This window comes from Dermacentor silvarum, chromosome 1 (genome assembly GCF_013339745.2).
Source record: "Dermacentor silvarum isolate Dsil-2018 chromosome 1, BIME_Dsil_1.4, whole genome shotgun sequence".
Taxonomy (NCBI): Eukaryota; Metazoa; Arthropoda; class Arachnida; order Ixodida; family Ixodidae; genus Dermacentor; species Dermacentor silvarum.
The window spans coordinates 42736839-42756324 of NC_051154.1; the positions used below are offsets into that span (position 1 = coordinate 42736839).

The 19486-nt window shown below is 43.4% G+C and overlaps 1 protein-coding gene across 3 annotated transcripts in view; it reads right to left on the reverse strand.

Annotated features, from left to right (window-relative positions):
- LOC119461662 (dedicator of cytokinesis protein 1-like) overlaps positions 1 to 19486 on the reverse strand; it is an 87695-nt gene that overhangs the window by 42163 nt on the left and 26046 nt on the right. For all 3 annotated transcript variants that reach the window (XM_037723048.2, XM_037723042.2, XM_037723036.2), the window contains exons 20-29: positions 19283 to 19372; positions 17163 to 17263; positions 15665 to 15808; positions 6831 to 7010; positions 6649 to 6755; positions 1199 to 1422; positions 898 to 1091; positions 731 to 803; positions 548 to 648; positions 394 to 452 (exon numbers count right to left, since the gene is read on the reverse strand). In XM_037723048.2, coding sequence (XP_037578976.1) covers positions 394 to 452; positions 548 to 648; positions 731 to 803; positions 898 to 1091; positions 1199 to 1422; positions 6649 to 6755; positions 6831 to 7010; positions 15665 to 15808; positions 17163 to 17263; positions 19283 to 19372 — 1273 coding nt within the window. The remainder of the gene's footprint in view (positions 1 to 393; positions 453 to 547; positions 649 to 730; positions 804 to 897; positions 1092 to 1198; positions 1423 to 6648; positions 6756 to 6830; positions 7011 to 15664; positions 15809 to 17162; positions 17264 to 19282; positions 19373 to 19486) is intronic.

Genomic DNA, 19486 nt, shown 5'->3' on the forward strand with positions numbered 1-19486 from the left:
CTGACTGAGCGTGTTATTGAAACATTGTATGATGTTTTCTTATCCTTAAATATGCCACATTTCTGTTCAGCTGTGTTTGGTTGGGAAAGCCTACATCAGGCAGAAAATTTCAGCCCAGTCATCCAAGACCACACTTGAGTCTAAAACAATCACAAACAAACATATAAATAAGAATAAACAAACATTCTGCTTTTATGTGACAGACACCAAGCAAGCACTACCATCAAGTATGGGTGTTTTTCAATTTGAACAATGCAATCATGTTGTCGTGCAAAATTTCAGAGCAGAAATGTGAGCTTTCCTTTATTTACTCTGTAGGATCCAAGTAGCGATATGAATTTTTTTTTTAACTAAAGATGCCACACGAGGCCAAAGTGACAAGTAATGCCATACCAAGGTTGAACCACATCTTGCGTATTTCAAATCCCGTCTCCCGCCTCATGTCTTTGTACCTGGAAGAAAATTGGCCAAGACACAATTAAAAGCAGCTGATGCTTAGTGAAGCCCACAAACGTTCGAAATGAAATGACAGTGAACCAAAACAAACCTGGCAATTATCTTGTTTCGCTTGTTGTATGAGAAGTTCTCCAGCTGCAGTGCATCTTGAGTGAGGAAGGCTATGGCACAGTGAAAGTAGTTGTTCCACACCTGTTGCAAGTAATGAAGTCATGTTTGCCCATTCTGAGAAAAGATGGAATTACTACCAGCAGAACAGGAAACAGGCACAAACCTGGTAATCAAAGGGACTGGTAAATCGATCTCGAATGATGTATGAGAAGTGACGCAGAGCCTTCAGCATGACACTAGGCAGAGAAGAGGTTGAGGAGGCAAGAGGTAAAGTTGAAAAGTTTGTGCATTTTGAAGCGCAAAGCCAAAGGTAAGAGGAAAGGCAAGTACCTGTTCTGTAGCATTATCATATCATTCCAGTCCTTTTGGTAAACATTCTTACTGACCAGATCTTTGAAGACTAGTAGAATTTCCATTAGAAAGTCAAGAAGATCTGTGGGTGTTTGAAAGTGGTCGAGGTAGCTGTGATAGTGGTACTTGGTCATTTGCCTCAGTATTGAAATCATGAGAGCCACAATGTTACCCTTGAGGAAAAAAAGAAAAAAGTTATAACACATCTTGGTGGAATGTAACAACAAAAGACAAGCATGCAGGTCAATAGACATTAGGTTATTAGTTTATAAGAACATACCACAATAGGCAAAGACCGGTTGGTCCTAATTACAGTCTGGATCACAGTCCTCAGGACAGAATGCATGACCACTGATATGTCTTCGACAGTTTGTGTCCGGTCATGGCCATGAAGAACCACCATGATGTCACTTAAAATCTTGACACAGAGCTCTAGCTCTTCCCCTTTCTCCATGAGAAGTTGCACATGTTGGTTGATCACAGGCAGCAGAATGGCACGGCATTCTAGGTAGAACAGAGTAATTAAATATGCTGATGATTTGCAAAATCGCACAATCACTAAAACAACAAAAAACATACATTTTTACTTCTAGAGCTCTTTCTGCCCCACCGCTCCGACTGTTATGTGTCGTGACAAACATGATCCTGCATGGCAAATATCTGGCACAGTAGGTAATGAGAGAAATCCTACAATGAAGGCCCTGGTGCTTTAAGACTGTTTTAAACTTAGGCTAAAAGTACCAATCACCTTGCCATTGGAAACGATGACACAAAAGCAATGGCTAGCACACTTGTTTATTCTTAGCCTAATTTGTAAGCCATAAGATCTCAAAGCCTGGCATATACAAATTCTTGTTGCAATAGGACAATACAGTCGAACCCGTTTATAACAAACTGAATAGTTCTGCAAAAAGTGGTCATTGTATCAGTAGTTCGTTATATGTAGACTCGGCCTTCAAAATGCGAAAAATTAACGACACTGAAGCTGTCGCCGGCAGTTATGGTTCGACACCACTTAGGTCAGAAAATCAAATTTTCAGTTTGTTCCCGGTATTGTCCTGCATCTTGCTGCAAGTTTTCATTAAAAACATAATGTAAAGAATGAAATGCGGCATCGTAGCCCTTTAAAAACGGTGTCTGGGCTGTTCCGATCACCTGCCATTTTGAAACTACGAGCGCGTCTCTGCCATTTTTTGTTCGAGAGCTTGTAATATATTTTACTATCAGCGGGACACGATATGTGGATTCTGCATATGATAGCAAAGCATTCTAGTTGGCTCAAAGCAAGAACTACAGCGGCATGCCGGCATTTTTAAAAGGTCTTGCCATTACAGCTGCAGAGTTGGCTACATGCGTGCCAAGAGCTGCAAAGTTGAATTTTCTATGTCGCTTCAGCAAAAAGAACCATTATCAGCAACAATGTAAATGAAGCGTTACCAAAGCGACTCTTTGCAACGTTGTGTGGTGGTGGTGCATCATGCTGTGTTCATGGTGTTCATGCCAACCCAGGCCACGTGAATATAGATGGCAACGTTTGGGTGGCCGTTGGTCCAGATCATCCAAACGGCATAGTGGCGTAGTGCACGCGGTGCTGCATGGAGAACTATGGTTTCCAAGATTGAAACCCACGGCCACTGTACTGCCTCGCCCTGAAGCACGCTAAAAACGTGCCTTGAAAGCATGGCTACCCTAGCATGGTTGAAAGTGAGCGACTTTCCTCACAGCTTTTGAAACCAGCGCGCGGCACTTGTTCTTGGCTGTCGTATCTTCATTAAGGTCAGGCTGGAGCGGGGGGCCTGCTGCTGTGCGTCCAGTTCAGTCGCGCTTCCATGCTTCAGAATTTCATGTGTGCCCTCCTTTTACCGCGAATGGGCTCGAAGTGTTCGCTGTAACAGTATGGCACTTTTGAAAATATTCATTATATCTGGGCGTAGTTTCAATAGGCAGGGTCGAAAAATTGTAAATGCAGTGGAATGCGGTCGTTATAACTGATAAATCGTTTTACCTATGTCGTTATAAATGGGTTCGACTGTAGCTACAAAACACCCCTTTTTCAATTCTTCAGGCTGACTACAGCCCAAAGACATTGGACAAAAGAAAGAACATGTGCAGAGAGGACACGGAGACCCATAATCAACCAGCTTACATTCTTGTCAATCAACCCATTTGCACTGTAGCACACACACACCTGCTTGCACATGTCAGTTTTCCACATTCACTTGATTTCAAGAAGTGCTTCATCCTGTCTGCACATTTTCTTTTCATCACCCAAGGTCTCTGGGCTCCAATCATCTTACAGAATGCTATATCAACTAGCCAGAGACCAAAACCCTTCTTCCCTTTTTTCTATGTTTCGCTAAGCACACTGTCAACACACTGCAAATGGTGATAAGAGTTTCTTCTGAAAGGGTTGCTGGAGCAAAGACGAAAATCTACAGTTAAAAGTCATCTAAATACAAATGCTGCAGAGCGGCAGAAAGGAAACAGTGCGGTCCCCTGGTTTAGCAATGGGGATATTCAAATGTTGCAAGTACTCCCAAGTGTCGCTGTACGTATTCAATGCAATTGCAAAAGTAACACAGATAGCTCTTAATGCAGCCGTAACTCAGAGTTTCCGTGTCTAGCCACATAATTACCAACTGTGGGTGGTCCCAGGCTGCCCCCATATAAGGTGCAATGATCTACGCTGCACAGTCAAGCAACAAGAATAATCATTTTAAGGTGCACTTCTTTTCAATAATTTGCTGTACCAGCTGCATTTTTAAAAATAATTCAGTGTACACATGCGCAACATTTACTGACAGAAAAGCATTGGCCACATATTTGAACGCGAAGCTTCTGAAGCTGCTGTAGACAAGCGCAATATGCTCAGTCATCGCTACACCAGCGTTATCTCTTCAAGTACACAAGAGAAAAAAATGCTAACAACCTAACATTAAAGGGACACTATAAGCAAATATGAAGTCAAGCTAGAGTGACAGATAGTAATGCTTGAGAACGTCTAAGGCGTCAAAATTATCCTGAACAAAGCTTTAGTAATTGAATAATTGAAGTAAATGCAGGACACAAATTGAGACTCCACTAGCCCGATGAAGCACGAACTCCTCATTATAATTCTGTCATTACTACTCAACCACTCACAATAAAAGGATCATTGCAATGCATTATAAGTAGGGCTCCGTGTTTTCGGGTAAATCCAAAAAAAATCCAATATACACTCATCGGTAAAATGTTTGACAATTCGGGTTTATCCGATGAACTCCGATTTTAACAGCCAATGTGACCCTGTTCTGTTCTATATCGAAAGTTCTATTCTATTCTATGTTCTAAGCAGTCATTGGAACATCGGCCGGTTTGACCGATATAAACTTTACCTCACATCAACAGTATCTCGTAGACCATACCCACTGCACATTTAACAAAAGGCTTGTCGCGCACGGAGCGAGAGGCATGACCGCTTAACGACTGTCGCAGAACTTCATGGATACTACGCTGCTGTCGCTGAAAAATGGAGACAGACAGTTGAGAGGAACCTTTTCGATGCACTCCAGTACACCAGTGAATCGTTTTGGTATAGTGTTCAAATTGTGAACCTAATGTGAAGCACGAGTTACCCCGCGCGTTCGAAACCTATGCGCCAATTTTTAAGTTAGTGTTTCTTGAAACTGACGACATGAGCCAACTCATGAGTGATTTTGTGAACTATCAGAGCTAATTAACCAGTAACATTGTTGAACCCCTGTCCCTTTGGAGACTTAACACTGTCCAGTGGCCAGTGCTTTCTTGATGCGCGCCGAGTCTTCTAGCGCAAACGTTGAAAGGGCATTTTCAAAGCTGAGAATCATCAATCGAAAGGAGCGTGCTTCCATCAGTGACAGCAACCTCGTAAAGTATGACTGCATCTATTGCAACAAGCTTTAAGGTTGTAATACGCACAAATGTAGGAGCTTTGTATTCAAGTATTTGTGCTTGTGTGTATATGTGTTTATGCGTTCAAACCTTCCAGACAACAAAAATACACTTTGTGTGTTCTGATGTTTTTGTGTTCAGATATCATTTCATCTAAGATTTTGGAGTATTGAGAATAATGCAAAATTAAACTCCGAATTTAGGAGAATTGGAGATTTACGAGAAACAAAGTCCGAGAAACTCTGAATTTCCACCAGAAAATAAACTTCGAAAAACACCCTCCGAATTTCAAGAAAAATAAACTCCAATAACACGGAGCCCTAATTATAAGACAAAGAAAATTCTACTTGTCTACTTTTATTTGATTCTTAGAAAAAAAGAGTTTTTTGACGTTACCCTTGATAACAATGCGGGCAGTCAAAAGGTTTTGCTTTCGCATAGTGCTGCGCTGGTTTTGCTGGCTCGCGAACCTCACACAAACTGCAAGTAGCAGAGAATGAGGCCAAACCCAACAAGCATTGAAGAGCATGTTTACGATCGGGCATCTGCTTTCCCTTCTGCTTTCGCACTGTCGGCTTTGTCTTGGCTCGATTTCTGGCCACGCTTTTGTGTTTTGTGGATGAAACCGTAGCACCGGCTGTCAGCTACCGTTTTGCTCACCAATGGCAGTAAAAGGTGGTGACGGTGTACGCAACATCACAACTCCCCGCTCGGGGGCGGGCGATTTGAATTGCGCTTTTCAGACGCGATTTTCTCTTTTAGCGAAGTTTTTTCTTGGCACGAAACAAACGCTGCGAGTTTCCTGGAATGGTATTTCAACAGTCCATGTTGACTTAATATTTGCCTTTATAGTCCCTTTAACTTCCAGACATACACAGAGATATCTACTGCCAAAATATATATATATAAATGTATATATATTTCTGCTGACTGACAGGCAGGACAGGACACACAAGCAGTGAGCAAGGATCAGTTTGGCGCATTCTGTAACCTGTGAACACAACAAAATGATATAATCCACCTTTGCATAGGAAACAATTTAAAAAAGAAAACAATGGAGAAGCAATTTTTTCTTCATTGAGGGTGCCAATCATACCACCAAAATGCTTCATTTCGGTAGGGCCACAAAATTTCTCCATACTGAGTGGCAACCAAGGGTGTCAGTGTGACATCTTTGCCCCTTTTCAACATTATGGTTCAATTGCGAAGAAGTTATCTACTATTGTCCCTCTTGAGGGCACACATAATGAATGTAGAAAGCATTTATCATTAAAGTCTCATTTCAAATAAACATTCTCAAAGTGTTTTCTTTTTCCAGTCTCGCTATATAGAAACTTAATCAGACATCTTTTAAATAGTAATGGGATTTTACATATTTTTTCTTTCAGGTAGGTAAAGAAATGACAATACATTTGCAGATCTCTTTGAAGATTAGCGTCTGTGACAGAAAAAACATTGCTGGGTGCATGCTCTCAGTCTTATTTCCCCAGAAATTTCTTTTTATTTTTTTTTTGCAAGTTACATTCAGCAGTAAGGAAAAAATATGAAAAGCATAAAAGTTGGGCAGCTCTAGAGTAAAAGGACAGTTAAGAGAAATACTTCAAAACTTGTGCACAGTCCAGTCAGGTTTTCACAATCTGCTCTTACACTACTCTAATTAACAGACCTTAGCCAATATGCTTAGATGAAAATATACAACAGCATCAGTAGCCAAATACTAAGTCTAGTATACTTCTTTTACCTCCAGTTCAACATTGCATAAAATGACGCACTGAGCAGTAACGAGGGAAGGACTTTATAGGTGGTAAAAATTCAGCTTACCTGGAAACTTAAACAGCTCACTATGAACAATGTCATTTACACACATCATTTTTTGTTTTGTGAGCCTTTCAGGGGGCAGATTGTTGAGCAGCTCTGTAACAATATGGCTGAAAAATAGTGGTCCAGATGAAGCGGGCTCGTAGAGACCATAAATTGACGTGCCAGACAGTGTTCCCACTCACCTTAGCTGCTCTGCACTGAAGACGTGCAGAATGTCAGGAATGGTGGCTGGAAAGTATTTCAGGCAGGCACCTTGAATGAGCAGCACAGTGTCAGCCTTGTATAGCATCATGCCAGTGATAGACTTCAAAAGCTGCTCTAAAGAGAGCTCAAACTGTTGAGTCCCTTTGCCTTCATTCAAACTGAAACAAACAAGAATATTTCTTGTTACAACATGGACAGGATGCCAATTAAAAGGAAGTTTTTATTTTCAATACCAACAATTAAGCAGCTAAAATTGCTATATGTGTTCTCCAAAAGGGGTGACCCCAATTGAACATTTCAAATTATATTTACATACCTAGAAATAAAACTTTAGTGTTAAAGGAAGCACAGGACAAGGGGGCGCTTTCACACAATGGCACACCAAGCCCGAACTCCTTTACTTACCATGGTGTGGTGTACCTATATTATACAGAGTGGTGCCTCATGAGGTCAGCCAGCAGAAAATTAGTAAATTAAGTATCTCCTCCCCTTAAAAACAAGGAAATAAATACTAACACTAAAACGATTATCAGACTATGGAAGCACGTGAACAAACCACAGCAAACAAGAAAAAAAAAAGTCTCAGTTTTGCTCGAAAGGCGAAGCATTGATTGCGATAGCAAACTAGTGGACAGCTATACAAAGTAAGGACAGAAGTTTTATCGGCTGTATAAACTTCTAAACATAGCCATACTAACTAAATTAACAAGCATGGTGTGACGCACACACAAGCAAACATGAACGCATCTCACTCGATGAGCATGAAAACTCACTGTCAAAACGCTGTAGTGAGTAAGTGCGGCAGCAGCGGCGAGCGAAGTGACCTTCATTCCGCCGCTCGCATCAACGCAAACTAAGCCGCGAAAACACAGCGCAGGGAGGAAGGACTCTGCCCCCGCCTGTAGATGGCTTTCAAGATACAGATGCCCGGGCGGAAGCGCATGGTGTAGTACTGCGGCCTCCCCCCTCCCTCCCCTCCCACCGGAGCCTTGTTAGTTGTTATTCTTTATCTAGGTACACACGTGCCACACGATGTCCTTGCCGCCCTCGTCATTGTCCTTATTTCGTTGGCTAGTGGCGACAATTTTCTGCAGAAAGGAATCGCCACCATACTAGACGTAGCCGATCAATTTTAGATGTAAGCACCTTCAAACCAACTGCCTTTCCCACGTGGCAACCCTGCTGGAACGACCACTTTGCTTTTAACAGCTGCCGATAGGCAGTGACATAGGTCCATGCGAGCGCCATCTTGGCAACAGCTAGCTTCTCCGTAGATGAAGGCAATTTTGCATTTTCTTCTTAAAAATCAAGCAAGTAAGAGTGCCATGTGATATAATGAACCCCTCGAACAATTAAATGCTATCTTTCTGCAAATTTTCAGCAAGGCAAAGCAGATGAAAGCGCAAGACCAATTTTTTTCTATGCTTGGAATGAGGTGAGCAAATGCAGTTACTTTTCAGCAGGGTCCACTCCTTGAGTCCGGTGATGCGCACGAACTCGGCCCACTTCTGCCACTGAGGGCCATCGGGGAATGGGGAGGGGGGACCTATGCATGACTATAGCCAGCCTTGAATGTGTTGGGCAGAAGTCAAAGACGCAGTATGGACCTGACAATGTGTTGTACTTGCGTTTTGTGCGTGGTTCAGTGCACCACAGTCAGCACAGATAGTGCAGCAAATCTCAACGGGCACAACAAAAACTGTTGCAGTGACATGGAGAGCATCCCGCTACCACTAACAACTGAGGAAGACTGGGAGTGCGGCAATAAAGGGCTAGGTCGTGAGACGAGCAAGAGCACATACAAAGAGCATGGCAGCCAACACAAACTCGTGACATAGCATTGTTGTGGTAATGGTCTGGGATGTTTACAAACCCACGTTGTTGATGTCAATGTCACGAGGTGCTGCACATTGCAGTTTTCTGCATGCACATACTTTAAGACTGATTTTAAATTTGTTTTAAGCTACATTCTCCGCTGATATTTTGTAGAGAATGTATGTGTGTCCGCAGAAATTGATCTCGCAAGTTATCTCGACTTCGAAATTTCGTGTCAGTACTCCATTAAGATAATAAAAGTGGAATATTATAAACAGACGCACTAAGTGCTTGAGTAGACCTTCATGCTTATTAGCCACTTTAGAGCTTTATTAAGGTTAACGGAAGAAAGAGTGTGCAAGTAGCACTATTTAAACCTGTACCATAGCCTGGCTTCGCAATAATGTGTGCCTGCACTGGCCAACAAATGCAGAATTCTGCACTGTCAGTAGATTCTTAGTTCATAAAAGGTGAATATTAAGTATGTTCAAGGCATACAGCTTCACTAGCAGCCTTATTGCAACAGAAAAGGTTGCTCTGAAAAAATATATATATATATTGGTGCTCAACGCATGGAATGAGTGAACAACTTTTTACGATGACAGATTTGTGACAAAACAATCTACAGCCACGATTGTCTTTCTTATCCCCAGTTCCTAAGCATTTTCCTTTGTTTTCTCAATGGTAGTAATCCTGGGTGTCAATTACAGTCAAACCTGCTTAACAATATTTAATATTCAACCGGGTTGCATGAAAAATACACAGGGGAAAAACACCCAAACATTTTAATTATGCAGAAATAAGTACAGTCGAACCTACTTATAGCATTACCAGTTTTAACAATACTTGGATCAGCAGCCCTGTGAACTTTTCTATGTGTTCTATGGCAAAATAAACTGCTCACTACAATGTTCCTATGCTGCATTATAGGTTATAACAATTAAATCTGGCTACTGGGTGTTGCGCCTTATAATATCTTTGAAAAAAAAAAAAGGTTGCCGCCGTACCTGCCTGTGTGCTGTGCATGCCACACAACAGCATGCCTTCACCGCATTGTCAGCCCACCATGCCTCTGTCCAGTCTCCCTTCCACCCCTTCGAAACACAAGTCAACACCAGCGATGTCGGAGGGGTGGAAAGAAGATGGGAGAGAGGCGCACGAGGTTGGCGATGTGGCAAAGGCATGCAGTACAGTGTGTGCAGTACACAGGCGGGTGCGGAAGCGCATTTTTTTTTTTTTTTAAGGATTTCGCTTTGTCACTGCGATTATTATTTCAATGGTGTCTGCGCATTGCTTATGGCAACTAACAGCACTATATAAAAGATAAAAAATACTATGAGAAGGAACTAAACTACCTATTCCAAACATCACAAGCAGTACAGATAGCTAGGCCTGGCTAGACAACCACTTTAACCTCATCCCAATGATTTGTGCTTTACTATGTGTTCACAAAGGATAGTAAGTTAATAAGTGAGTTCGACTCCAACTCAGATGCAGTTGGCAGAAGGAACAATCCATGTGCTGCTCATCAACATTACAGGTTATATAATTACTACCTACTGCAGTTCCAACATCTATTGCACTGTAGGTAGCATTTTAAGATAATAAATAGAATTTGAAAGTCCAGTTGCACCTTGTGTGTCTATCTAGCTCAAAACAGATTTTTCAAGATAATACTGGCAAGCAGGGCTCTCATTTGCTGAAACTAAAGTCTCAACTGCTTCACCTTCATCAACAACATACAGGATAGCAAAACCTGAAAGTTGGCCACCATGCGCAACCTAGACAACACAGATTCGTAAACAGAAGATACACATTTCATTTTCTAACTATGAGGCCAACCACATACAGTGCAGTCTGCTTATAATGATACCACATATAACGATATATTGGTTATAACGATGAGTCAACTTAAGAGTATCGACTTATGCAATAGGGCTATGAGAAAAAAAAAACCATAATGATCTATTATTCACCGCATATCAGATTTAACGATCGAAATTTTGCTTCTGGGAGGCGTTTTTCATGCAGAATAATCATGAAAGTTGCATTCCTGAGTTGCCCTTAAAGAGATACGGACACAAAGTCTTAAAATTTTACGAAAATGCTGAAAATGAATCCTCAGTGTGTGATTACACCGAAAAGAAGTAGTCATTTAGCTCATTTTTGAGCCGATGGCTTTATTTTTGGTGTTTTTGTGAGCGCGCACCTCGCCACCCGACCCACGGGAGTTGGAAGGTGTGACGTCACAACACCCTCGTCGGATAGCCCGCCGGCCGGCCGCGGTGATTCAAAGCGTGCCGACGCCGCCATCGCGAGCATGGATTCAAGTTCTGGTGTCTCTACCAGCGATGAGTACACGTCTGAAGACGAGAACCATTCCAATTTGGCAAGAAATATTACCACATACGGTTACGAGCCTTCCGCGTCAAGCGACGAAGAAGAGCAGGCTGCCGTCAGGTGCCAGTCAGGTTTTCGCGAACCGTAGAGCTAAGATTTCGCTCTGCACTAGACACTTGTGCAAGAATTATTTGTCATTTTCTCTGTAATCTTGCTTTTTCAAGAGCGCAGAGCAGGTGAGGCAGCTGCGGGGTACTTCAGCACTGCGTGGATGACTGAATAATAGTTTATGCCGTCGGCGTGAGCAACTGCTGTGAGGTATCAGTACCTCCGAGACTCTCACGTCCACTTCGCCACCCGCCCGAAAGATGGCAGTACCTGTCTGGCGTTCTCCCTAGTTTTTCCTGATTTTAGCCTGTGGAGAAGCAGAGCTGTGTGTGTGTTTGTCCCGCTGCCATGTACAACTGATCTCGGGAGTCACACTCACGCTCGCTAGCTTTGCATTGTTTTACTATGCTTTGCCAACATTTTTAAAGACCTTACTGCCTTCGTGCCCAGCCTCAGGCATCTCGCCCCAGCCTCACCCTCACACTGCTCAAGGCTGCAAGTGAACGAAAACAGTACCAACATCTTTTCGCCTCCTCTTTTCAAACGCGCCATAGAGCAACATACGGATTACAAGAGTGGCCACTCGAGCCTAAAAGCGGCCGAGCTACGCAGGTTCATGCCGCCCGCTAGAGGGCAATACAACACTCCCTGTCTCCAAGGGAACGCGCGTACTACTTATCTATTGTAGTAACTTTTCTATAGTGCACTATACGTCTACTTGTCTATGTGGCTGTAGACGTAGACGTTATCAACAGGATCAGCCGGCCGTGAGCGGTGGATGAAAAGACTAGTATAAAGAATAACGCATCGCTACAAAATATCGGCCATGGTGTGATCAGGCAAGGCGATGCTACAAAAGATGTGATAACGTCTGCGTGGTCTTTGCTGGGTTCGCCTGCCAGAACGTGTCTGTCTGCTTGGCTGCTGCTTGGTAAGAAGGCCTTCATTACGTCCTTTTTCCTCTTCATTACTTTGCAAATTGCTTATGTATTTGTCACTTCAGCCGTAAGTTAACATTTGTCGCATTGTGCTGTTCGGCGCAGAAAGCTTTTTGTGTCCTTCACTTCGCGCATGATGTTCGTGGATTGCTTCACATTATGGAAGAAACAGCAATTTGGAATGCTGCGCAGCACGTTTGTGAGAAAATCGTTTCTGGGCGCGAGAAAGTGAGTCGGCACACGCCGGTATACGTAGTCTGAATTTAATGCACGTGTGTTGCACTTCTGTGAAAGAATGCAGTTATGCTTAGGATCGTTATTCGTGGTGTGCGCAGATTGCTTGAAGCCTTTGTTACGAGCGCAATTAGAGAGAACTTGCGAATTGAGAAGAATGTTTGTAAGCTGTGGCTACGACGTATTCTGAATAAACACTCCTGCCTCAGTAGCGCATGCATGGCACCGAAGGTTGCTTTTTTTTTTTTTAGCTGCGACAATTGCACGTGACGCTTTTCGCGAAAGGGCGATCTGAAGTGCGTAGGTGAAAATTGGTTCGAAGGCGAGAGAGAAGACATAACCAATACTTTTTTTTTTTTTCAGGTCATGCCGACCATGGTCAAGTACTACGGGAATTACTGCTGTGTTGCGAGGTGAAGTAACAACGGCACGACAGGGAGAGAGCGTGGTTGGCTGACAACTGCAGTGAGCAGCCTTCATTCCTTGTTTGCTATGCAGCCCGAAACTACCACTTAATAAGAAAGGTTAGGCTTCAAAGGACGAGCATTGTTTTCCTCTTTAATGCTAATGCCATCTTCTGCAGTTTTACTGTTCTGTGGGGTTTTTCATAATATTGCCTGTTTATTCCTTTTCTGAAATTTATTCTCAACATGTAGCAGCTGTATTGGCATGTCTCTCATTGTGCAGTGTACCCATCTTTTTGTGCTTGCATTCATCTAACGTTGCGGAAAAAAAAAAGTGTACATGTGCTTACTGAGAATCACTGAAAAATAAAGTTTCGTCTCTTCCAACACTTGTCATGTTTATTTAAAGTGCCTGCATAAACACACAGTGGCATCGTGTGCTTGCTGCTCTGGCGGTACAGCTTACACGAAGCTACTCGATGCATGCAAGCAACGCGTTAAAAAAATCAAAATATAGCCATAATATAGCCTCCGGGACGAGCACTCGCACGGGAGCAATCTTGGAGGCTGTGTACATTTTCTAATCACCAGAAGATAGCCTTCGAGATCAGTTTTTCTGCGGTCCCAATCTCTGAGTCTGCGTAGATTCCACACACCCGCTAGGTGCGCTGCGAACCAAAATCGGCCGCAGGGGCCTATGGAAGTGTCCTCTCTTATCCTTGTATGTTACTCTATGAACGCGCCGCTGATCATTTTTGCCTTGCGTTTTCGTGAGAAGACTGATGGCACAGCGTCAGGCTTTAGGCGTTGCCTTTTGAGAGGCATGTCGAGGCTTTTCAGCACAGCCGGGCTGGTCACATAATCATCGTCGATGAAGTGGTTCGTGCAAATGAAGTAATTTTTTATGGCGTTTTTCACTGGTCGATCTGGAGCAAGATTTCTTGCTCCACGGCTCCGAATCCGAATTTCACTGGTCGATCTGGAGCGGGTTCGCGCTTTTCACTGGTCGTTTCGGATCAACTCTCTCCGCGCCGGATCGCTCTCACTTGCTCCGCTGCCGAGGCGCGGATTCGGGCGGAAATAGGACGAAAGAATACGTCACTTCCGCTCGGTGGGGGACGGCGATCTTGGTGGCCATAGAAACATGCAGAGCGGAAGTTGATTTTTGTGATGTGTGTGCGCAGACTTCCGGTACGATCCAGCGCGGAGCATTTTCGCTCTCCGCTGGCAGATTAGGGTTGGTGAATTGCGAGCGCTCGCTCCAGGATTTCGGCGGCCGCTCCGGATCGACCAGTGAAAAACGCCATTAGAGATCTCCAGGCTGGGCGTGATGGCTGACAGGCAGGTATCAAAAGTTTATGCACCTTCTCGTCTCTGGGAAACGTGTGCGACGGCGTGTCACGACCAACGATGCTGTTATAACAGCAATGTCTGGACATTTCCTTCCGCAACGACAAACGCGTCAATACCAAGCGACGACCACAGGAAGGTGCATGCAAGACGCACCACCTGCATGGAGCGCCGACGGGGATAATGTTTTAGACGGACCACGTGCGAAGATCGCCGAAAGGGGTTAAACAAACGCTGCAAGGGACCGACACCCCCAGCAACGGCTGTGGCCGACCTTGGCCGTGCGCGCGGTTGGGCGTTATGACGTCAAATTTCAGCTTCTGCCGGCGGCCCCTTGGAGGCAAGGTGCAACAGAACATCTAAAATATATATATATGTTTCTCGTTCTTTTTTTAAAGCAGCTTGTTGTATTCGTCATTTTTAACAGTTCAACTTTTGTTCCGACGCAAAAAACCACCCGCCAACTTTTGTGTCCCTATCGCTTTAACCAAGACGGTGCGAAAAGTTTCCCTACGCGAGTTTGTATCTGCCACCATAACCATGCATCCCGCCCGCGCGCCGATTGGAAAACCCACAGAGAGCATCGCAAGTTGGCGCAGCGTGCCCAAGATCGCACCAGCCGCTTCGCGTCTTCATCGCCAGCGGTCGTGCGAGCGTCAGAAGAGGAGCGGGAGGGGGGGGGGGAGGGAAGGAAAGCGATAAGCGAGCGGTGCCTGCGGCTTACACTTCCGCTCTCTCAGCGAGCGTGGAAATGCGCCTACAAAGCGCAAAGCTGTGTCGGGCTGTGTCGCTTGAGACAAAGCTGCAAATTTTGCAAGACTCGAAGAGCTATGAGCTCGTGCAGTTGTCAATATCGACGATTATAAAAACCGGGCTCGCCACGATCATGAAGGCTAGAAGCAGTGGCCATGCCGATCAACAGAAAAGGCGGGCTTTGTGTGCCATGACGATACCCCCCATGGGTGAAACCAAAACTGTGGAAGCCGCTCACATTAGCGAACTCTGAGAGCACGTCACTACTGACGATAATAGAGGTGGTGCTTCAATGGAGAAGTTTCCGAGTGGAGATAGTGCTGCCTCGTTCAGCGAAAAGATCTCCGACGGGGCGATCGTTGTTGCGACAGACGGTGGCATTGTGCGACGAAGGAGACCCCAGCAGTGGCAGCGACGACGAGATTGACAACGGCCCGTCTTTGACACCGACCGTGATTTTCAACCAAAGTGCAATATCGTCGATCGAGTCACTCATTAATTGATGTAATCAATCATACCGCGATTGTGAGCCTGAAACTTCCGTGAAAGCAAGTGCAGATTTGACTATTTCAGCGCGCCTAACGATTGAAATGCTATTTAGAGGTATAAATGAACGTTTTATTTAGCACAGCCTACTTTCTACAATGTTAATTTTTTATCACAAATGATAAATTTGGTTTCGGGACAACAAAGGTATATTCGGCAAGGGTTTTTTTTCTTTCTTTTCTTTTTTTTGGCAGTCCAGATATAGCGATGATCGGTTATAACGATCGGATTTTTCGTTCTTCTTGATATCGTTATAAGTGGACAGCACTGTACTGTGAAGAGACCAAACCAGAACATGTTCAGTGGAAAGCAGTAGTTACTTACTGAGCAAACAGTTTCCTGGAATGAACGATGAACTTGAAGATGTACTCTATGCTCTTCATAGCACGAAACAACAGACTGCCTTCAGTTTCTTGTGTGTTGGTGTTGATGTTGTCAATGTAGTACTTCAGGACAACAATGAGTTTGCTGAAAGGCAAATGCATAATAATGTATAAACAAAACCAAGCTTGCATGAAGGCAGGCAACGCAGCAAGCAAAACATGAAATGTAGCAAGGAATGAATTCCAGCATACTTATAGGCCCTGCTTACAATATGGCATCCAGCTTTCTGGTTTCAATAAAAAAATTTGCATAAAACTTCCACTGGTAAAAATTTAACAACTTGGTAAAAACCAGAAAAGCACCAATTTCTGGCACTTATGGGCCTTCAAATATTTTCACTTTATAGTTGGGGTGTGATGTTGTCAACACAACCATAACACATCAAAATGCAAGAGCGCAACTAACTGTTGACATCTGTGCATTCCAAAGAGTATGTAAAAGATCAAGTAAAATAATGATGGCTATAAAATGTGTGCAATGCCTAAACATACAAGAAATTTTAACCAAATTGCTGCTTTTTCGACACTTTTAGTCAAGCTATTATTCACACTAACAGCTTTAATGGATACTGGGTTGCGATTTTGCAAGGTCACACAAGCCTGCGGATTTTTTTTTTCACCAATAACAACTGCCATTTGACATCCTGATAACGCGACAGAACACAATACATAGATTTTTTTAAAGTAAATGAACACCGAAAACAAGGACAACGTTCCTGAAAAATAAGAAAAAATTAAATTATGGGGTTTTACATGCCAAAACCACGATCTGATTATGAGGCACGCCGTAGTGGGGGACTCCAGAAATTTGGAATACCTGGGGTTCTTTAACATGCACCTAAATCTAAGTACATGGGTGTTTTCGCATTTCGCCCCCATCGAAATGCGGCCGCCGTGGCCGGGGATTCGATCCCGCGACTTCGTGCTCAGCAGCCCAACGCCATAGTCACTGAGCAACCATGGCGGGTGTCTGGAAAATAAACCCCACTACGTACACTACATATAAAATGGATACATTTTAAACAAAAGCTGAGTGATCTAAAGAATATAAATTACAGCAATTCTAAACAAGGTAGTGCTTGCTGAATTACATGATTTTTGTAACCCGAAAATACCAGAAAGGAAAGATTAGCAGCGACAGACAGAGCAGTGTAGCACCGTCTTTCTTGCTGCTAATCTTTCCTTTCCGGTATTATTGTGCTATAAAATCATGTCAAGGTCAGAAGAGCCACAGAGACCATGATTCAGTTACAGTGAATGCACCACATATGAATATATGTGTGCATCGGTGGACATTGCAGTACGTAAAATTACAATCTCTATAATTCCACACAGTGTACACAGAGCTATGAGATTTGCGAGAACACTGCAAGATTTGACTCCACCATACAAATCACATAGAAATCACAAAAAACTAAATCAAAACACACATTGCTTACTTGTAAGCTAGTGTAGCACTGAATGTTTCTTCAATGTACAAATCTAGCACTGGCTTGAAGTGCTGGTACTTCCGATCAGAAATGAGGCCGATGATGAAAACCTGAAAGAAAAAGAATTTTATGCTTCACAAAATCAGGCAAGCCTTAGAAAGAATGAATGGTTAGGTCATTGACGGGGCCCTGCAAACATACACTGAGCGTCTTTCCTTTTTATCACATAATTTCACATAGTGATGACGCCACAACACCTGTGAGAGAAACCACACTGATACACTTATTGCAATACTACAGCCTACGTCAAATCCAGGATACTTATTTATTTGATCCAGTATAGAAGAACACACTTGGGAAAGAGAGCATTAACACCAAGCTATGGCATCAAGCATGAATATGATGTAGCTGTTCAAGGCTGTTCAATGGTTGTTGGCTCGGTGTTGTGCTAGTATTGCATGCCTTCTGCATGTTACAAACTACAGCAGAACATTTTAAAGTTCTGTACCACATATGCATAGAAGGTGAACAGCAGTAATGATGCAAAAACTGTTTTGTGTTGTTGGATTACTGTCCGCACTACTGTAAGAAACTCAAAAGACATCTGGGCAGTGCCATACAGTTTTCCTGATGCCCACTGCTTCATTTACAAGTTCTACTAACTTTGCAACTTGGCACATCTCAGCCTTGCCTTATGAACTGCTTTCCACTTGTTGGGCTCATTTTTTTAAAGCGAATCGCTTTCTTTGCCTCTTTCGTCCGTTTCCGTGGCTGGCAGTCGGGTGGCGGTCAGTGTCCGGACTTACAGCCAATATAACAGTGGCGATGCAAAGGGCGTGTGCTCTCACACAACCGAGTGACCGAGTTGCAGGGCGCGTTCCATGAGAGTGCGAACTACCTCTTTGAGATGCACATGCTGTTGCGCGTGAACTTTAGGGCGTCTGAATCTCTAGATGCTTCGACGAAGAAGTCGGGCAGAACAGCCCTCCTCTCCTACTGCTAGCCTCTCCCCCTGTGGGTAATGCAAGAGAGAACTCTGCTGGGAGAGGGGGATGGCAGTCACCTTCCACGCCGGCGCTTCATGCCACTAGAGACAACACACATATGACGAATCAGCTTTGTGTAAAGCCACCTAGACTATTGTTGCAGATGTGATGGCTAACGGCTATTTTCTCTATCGAATTATCTAATGAAACAAAGAGCGCTACCTAAATATCCTCACTGTCACAAATATATGCCATCACGCGCATTAATTCATTTAAAAATATAATTTTGAGATTTTAGGTGCCATAATCAGGATGTGATTATGAGGCACGCTGTAGTTGAGGACTCTGGATGAATTATGACCACCTGAGGTTCTTTAACGCGCACCAAATGCACAGTACACAGGCGCTTTTGCATTTCGCCCCCATCGAAATGTGGCTGCTGCAGCCAGGATTCGATCCCGCACCCTCGGGCTTTGCGGCACAATGCTATAGCCACTACGCCACCACAGCAGGGATCAAGCGCATCATTCCTTTCACAAAATGAATAGCTTTCTAGAAACTTTTGACTATTCACTCACATTGGCAATCATCAACGATAGTTTTCGCAAATTTTTTTGTTCTTGTAAGTGCCATCTTGGAGCAGAAGATGATGCGTACATAAGAAAGGCAAACAGCATTGAACATATAGGCCAAATTGCTACACCACATTCTGCTCCATCTACAAGAAAATGATCTAACTCGCCCAACAAATGAGCCGCAGGCATTAGTGACCTCACTCTTTTGCATTTGACTAACGTGTGGTACCGACCTACAAGTAAATGCATCAAGAAACACAGGCGCTTGCTGTATACGTGTGAGGAAATATGTATGCAAAGCACCGTGTTGACTCGTAAGGTCAGTATATCATCACCGGGAGTACGAATTAACAAAAAGCCTATAAAATGTTGCCTTTTCGATGGCTTGTTTTCTTTTTATGTTCATTATTCTATAACTTTTGCTTAAAGCATCAAAATGGAAAGGCATAATGCCTTTACACTCACATATGCACTGTATCATAGTAGTACGTATAGTATCACAATACATGGCAGTAAAAATAAGTGGCCTTTCAGTTACACAAGCCATAAAGCAACATAAGAATCTTACCAGGGCTTCAAAAACAAGATTGTCATATAGCTCAGAGTCAGAGTTCTTCATCAATATGTCGAACAAGGCATCCAAAATGTCTTGCAGGAACTGGAATATAAAGTATCACACAAGTGAGTACAGTGTGTGAGCTATAGAGCAATGTAAATAAGGTCATGCATTTACGTGCTGGTCTCTATGTATTATTCATAATGAAGACCCCTT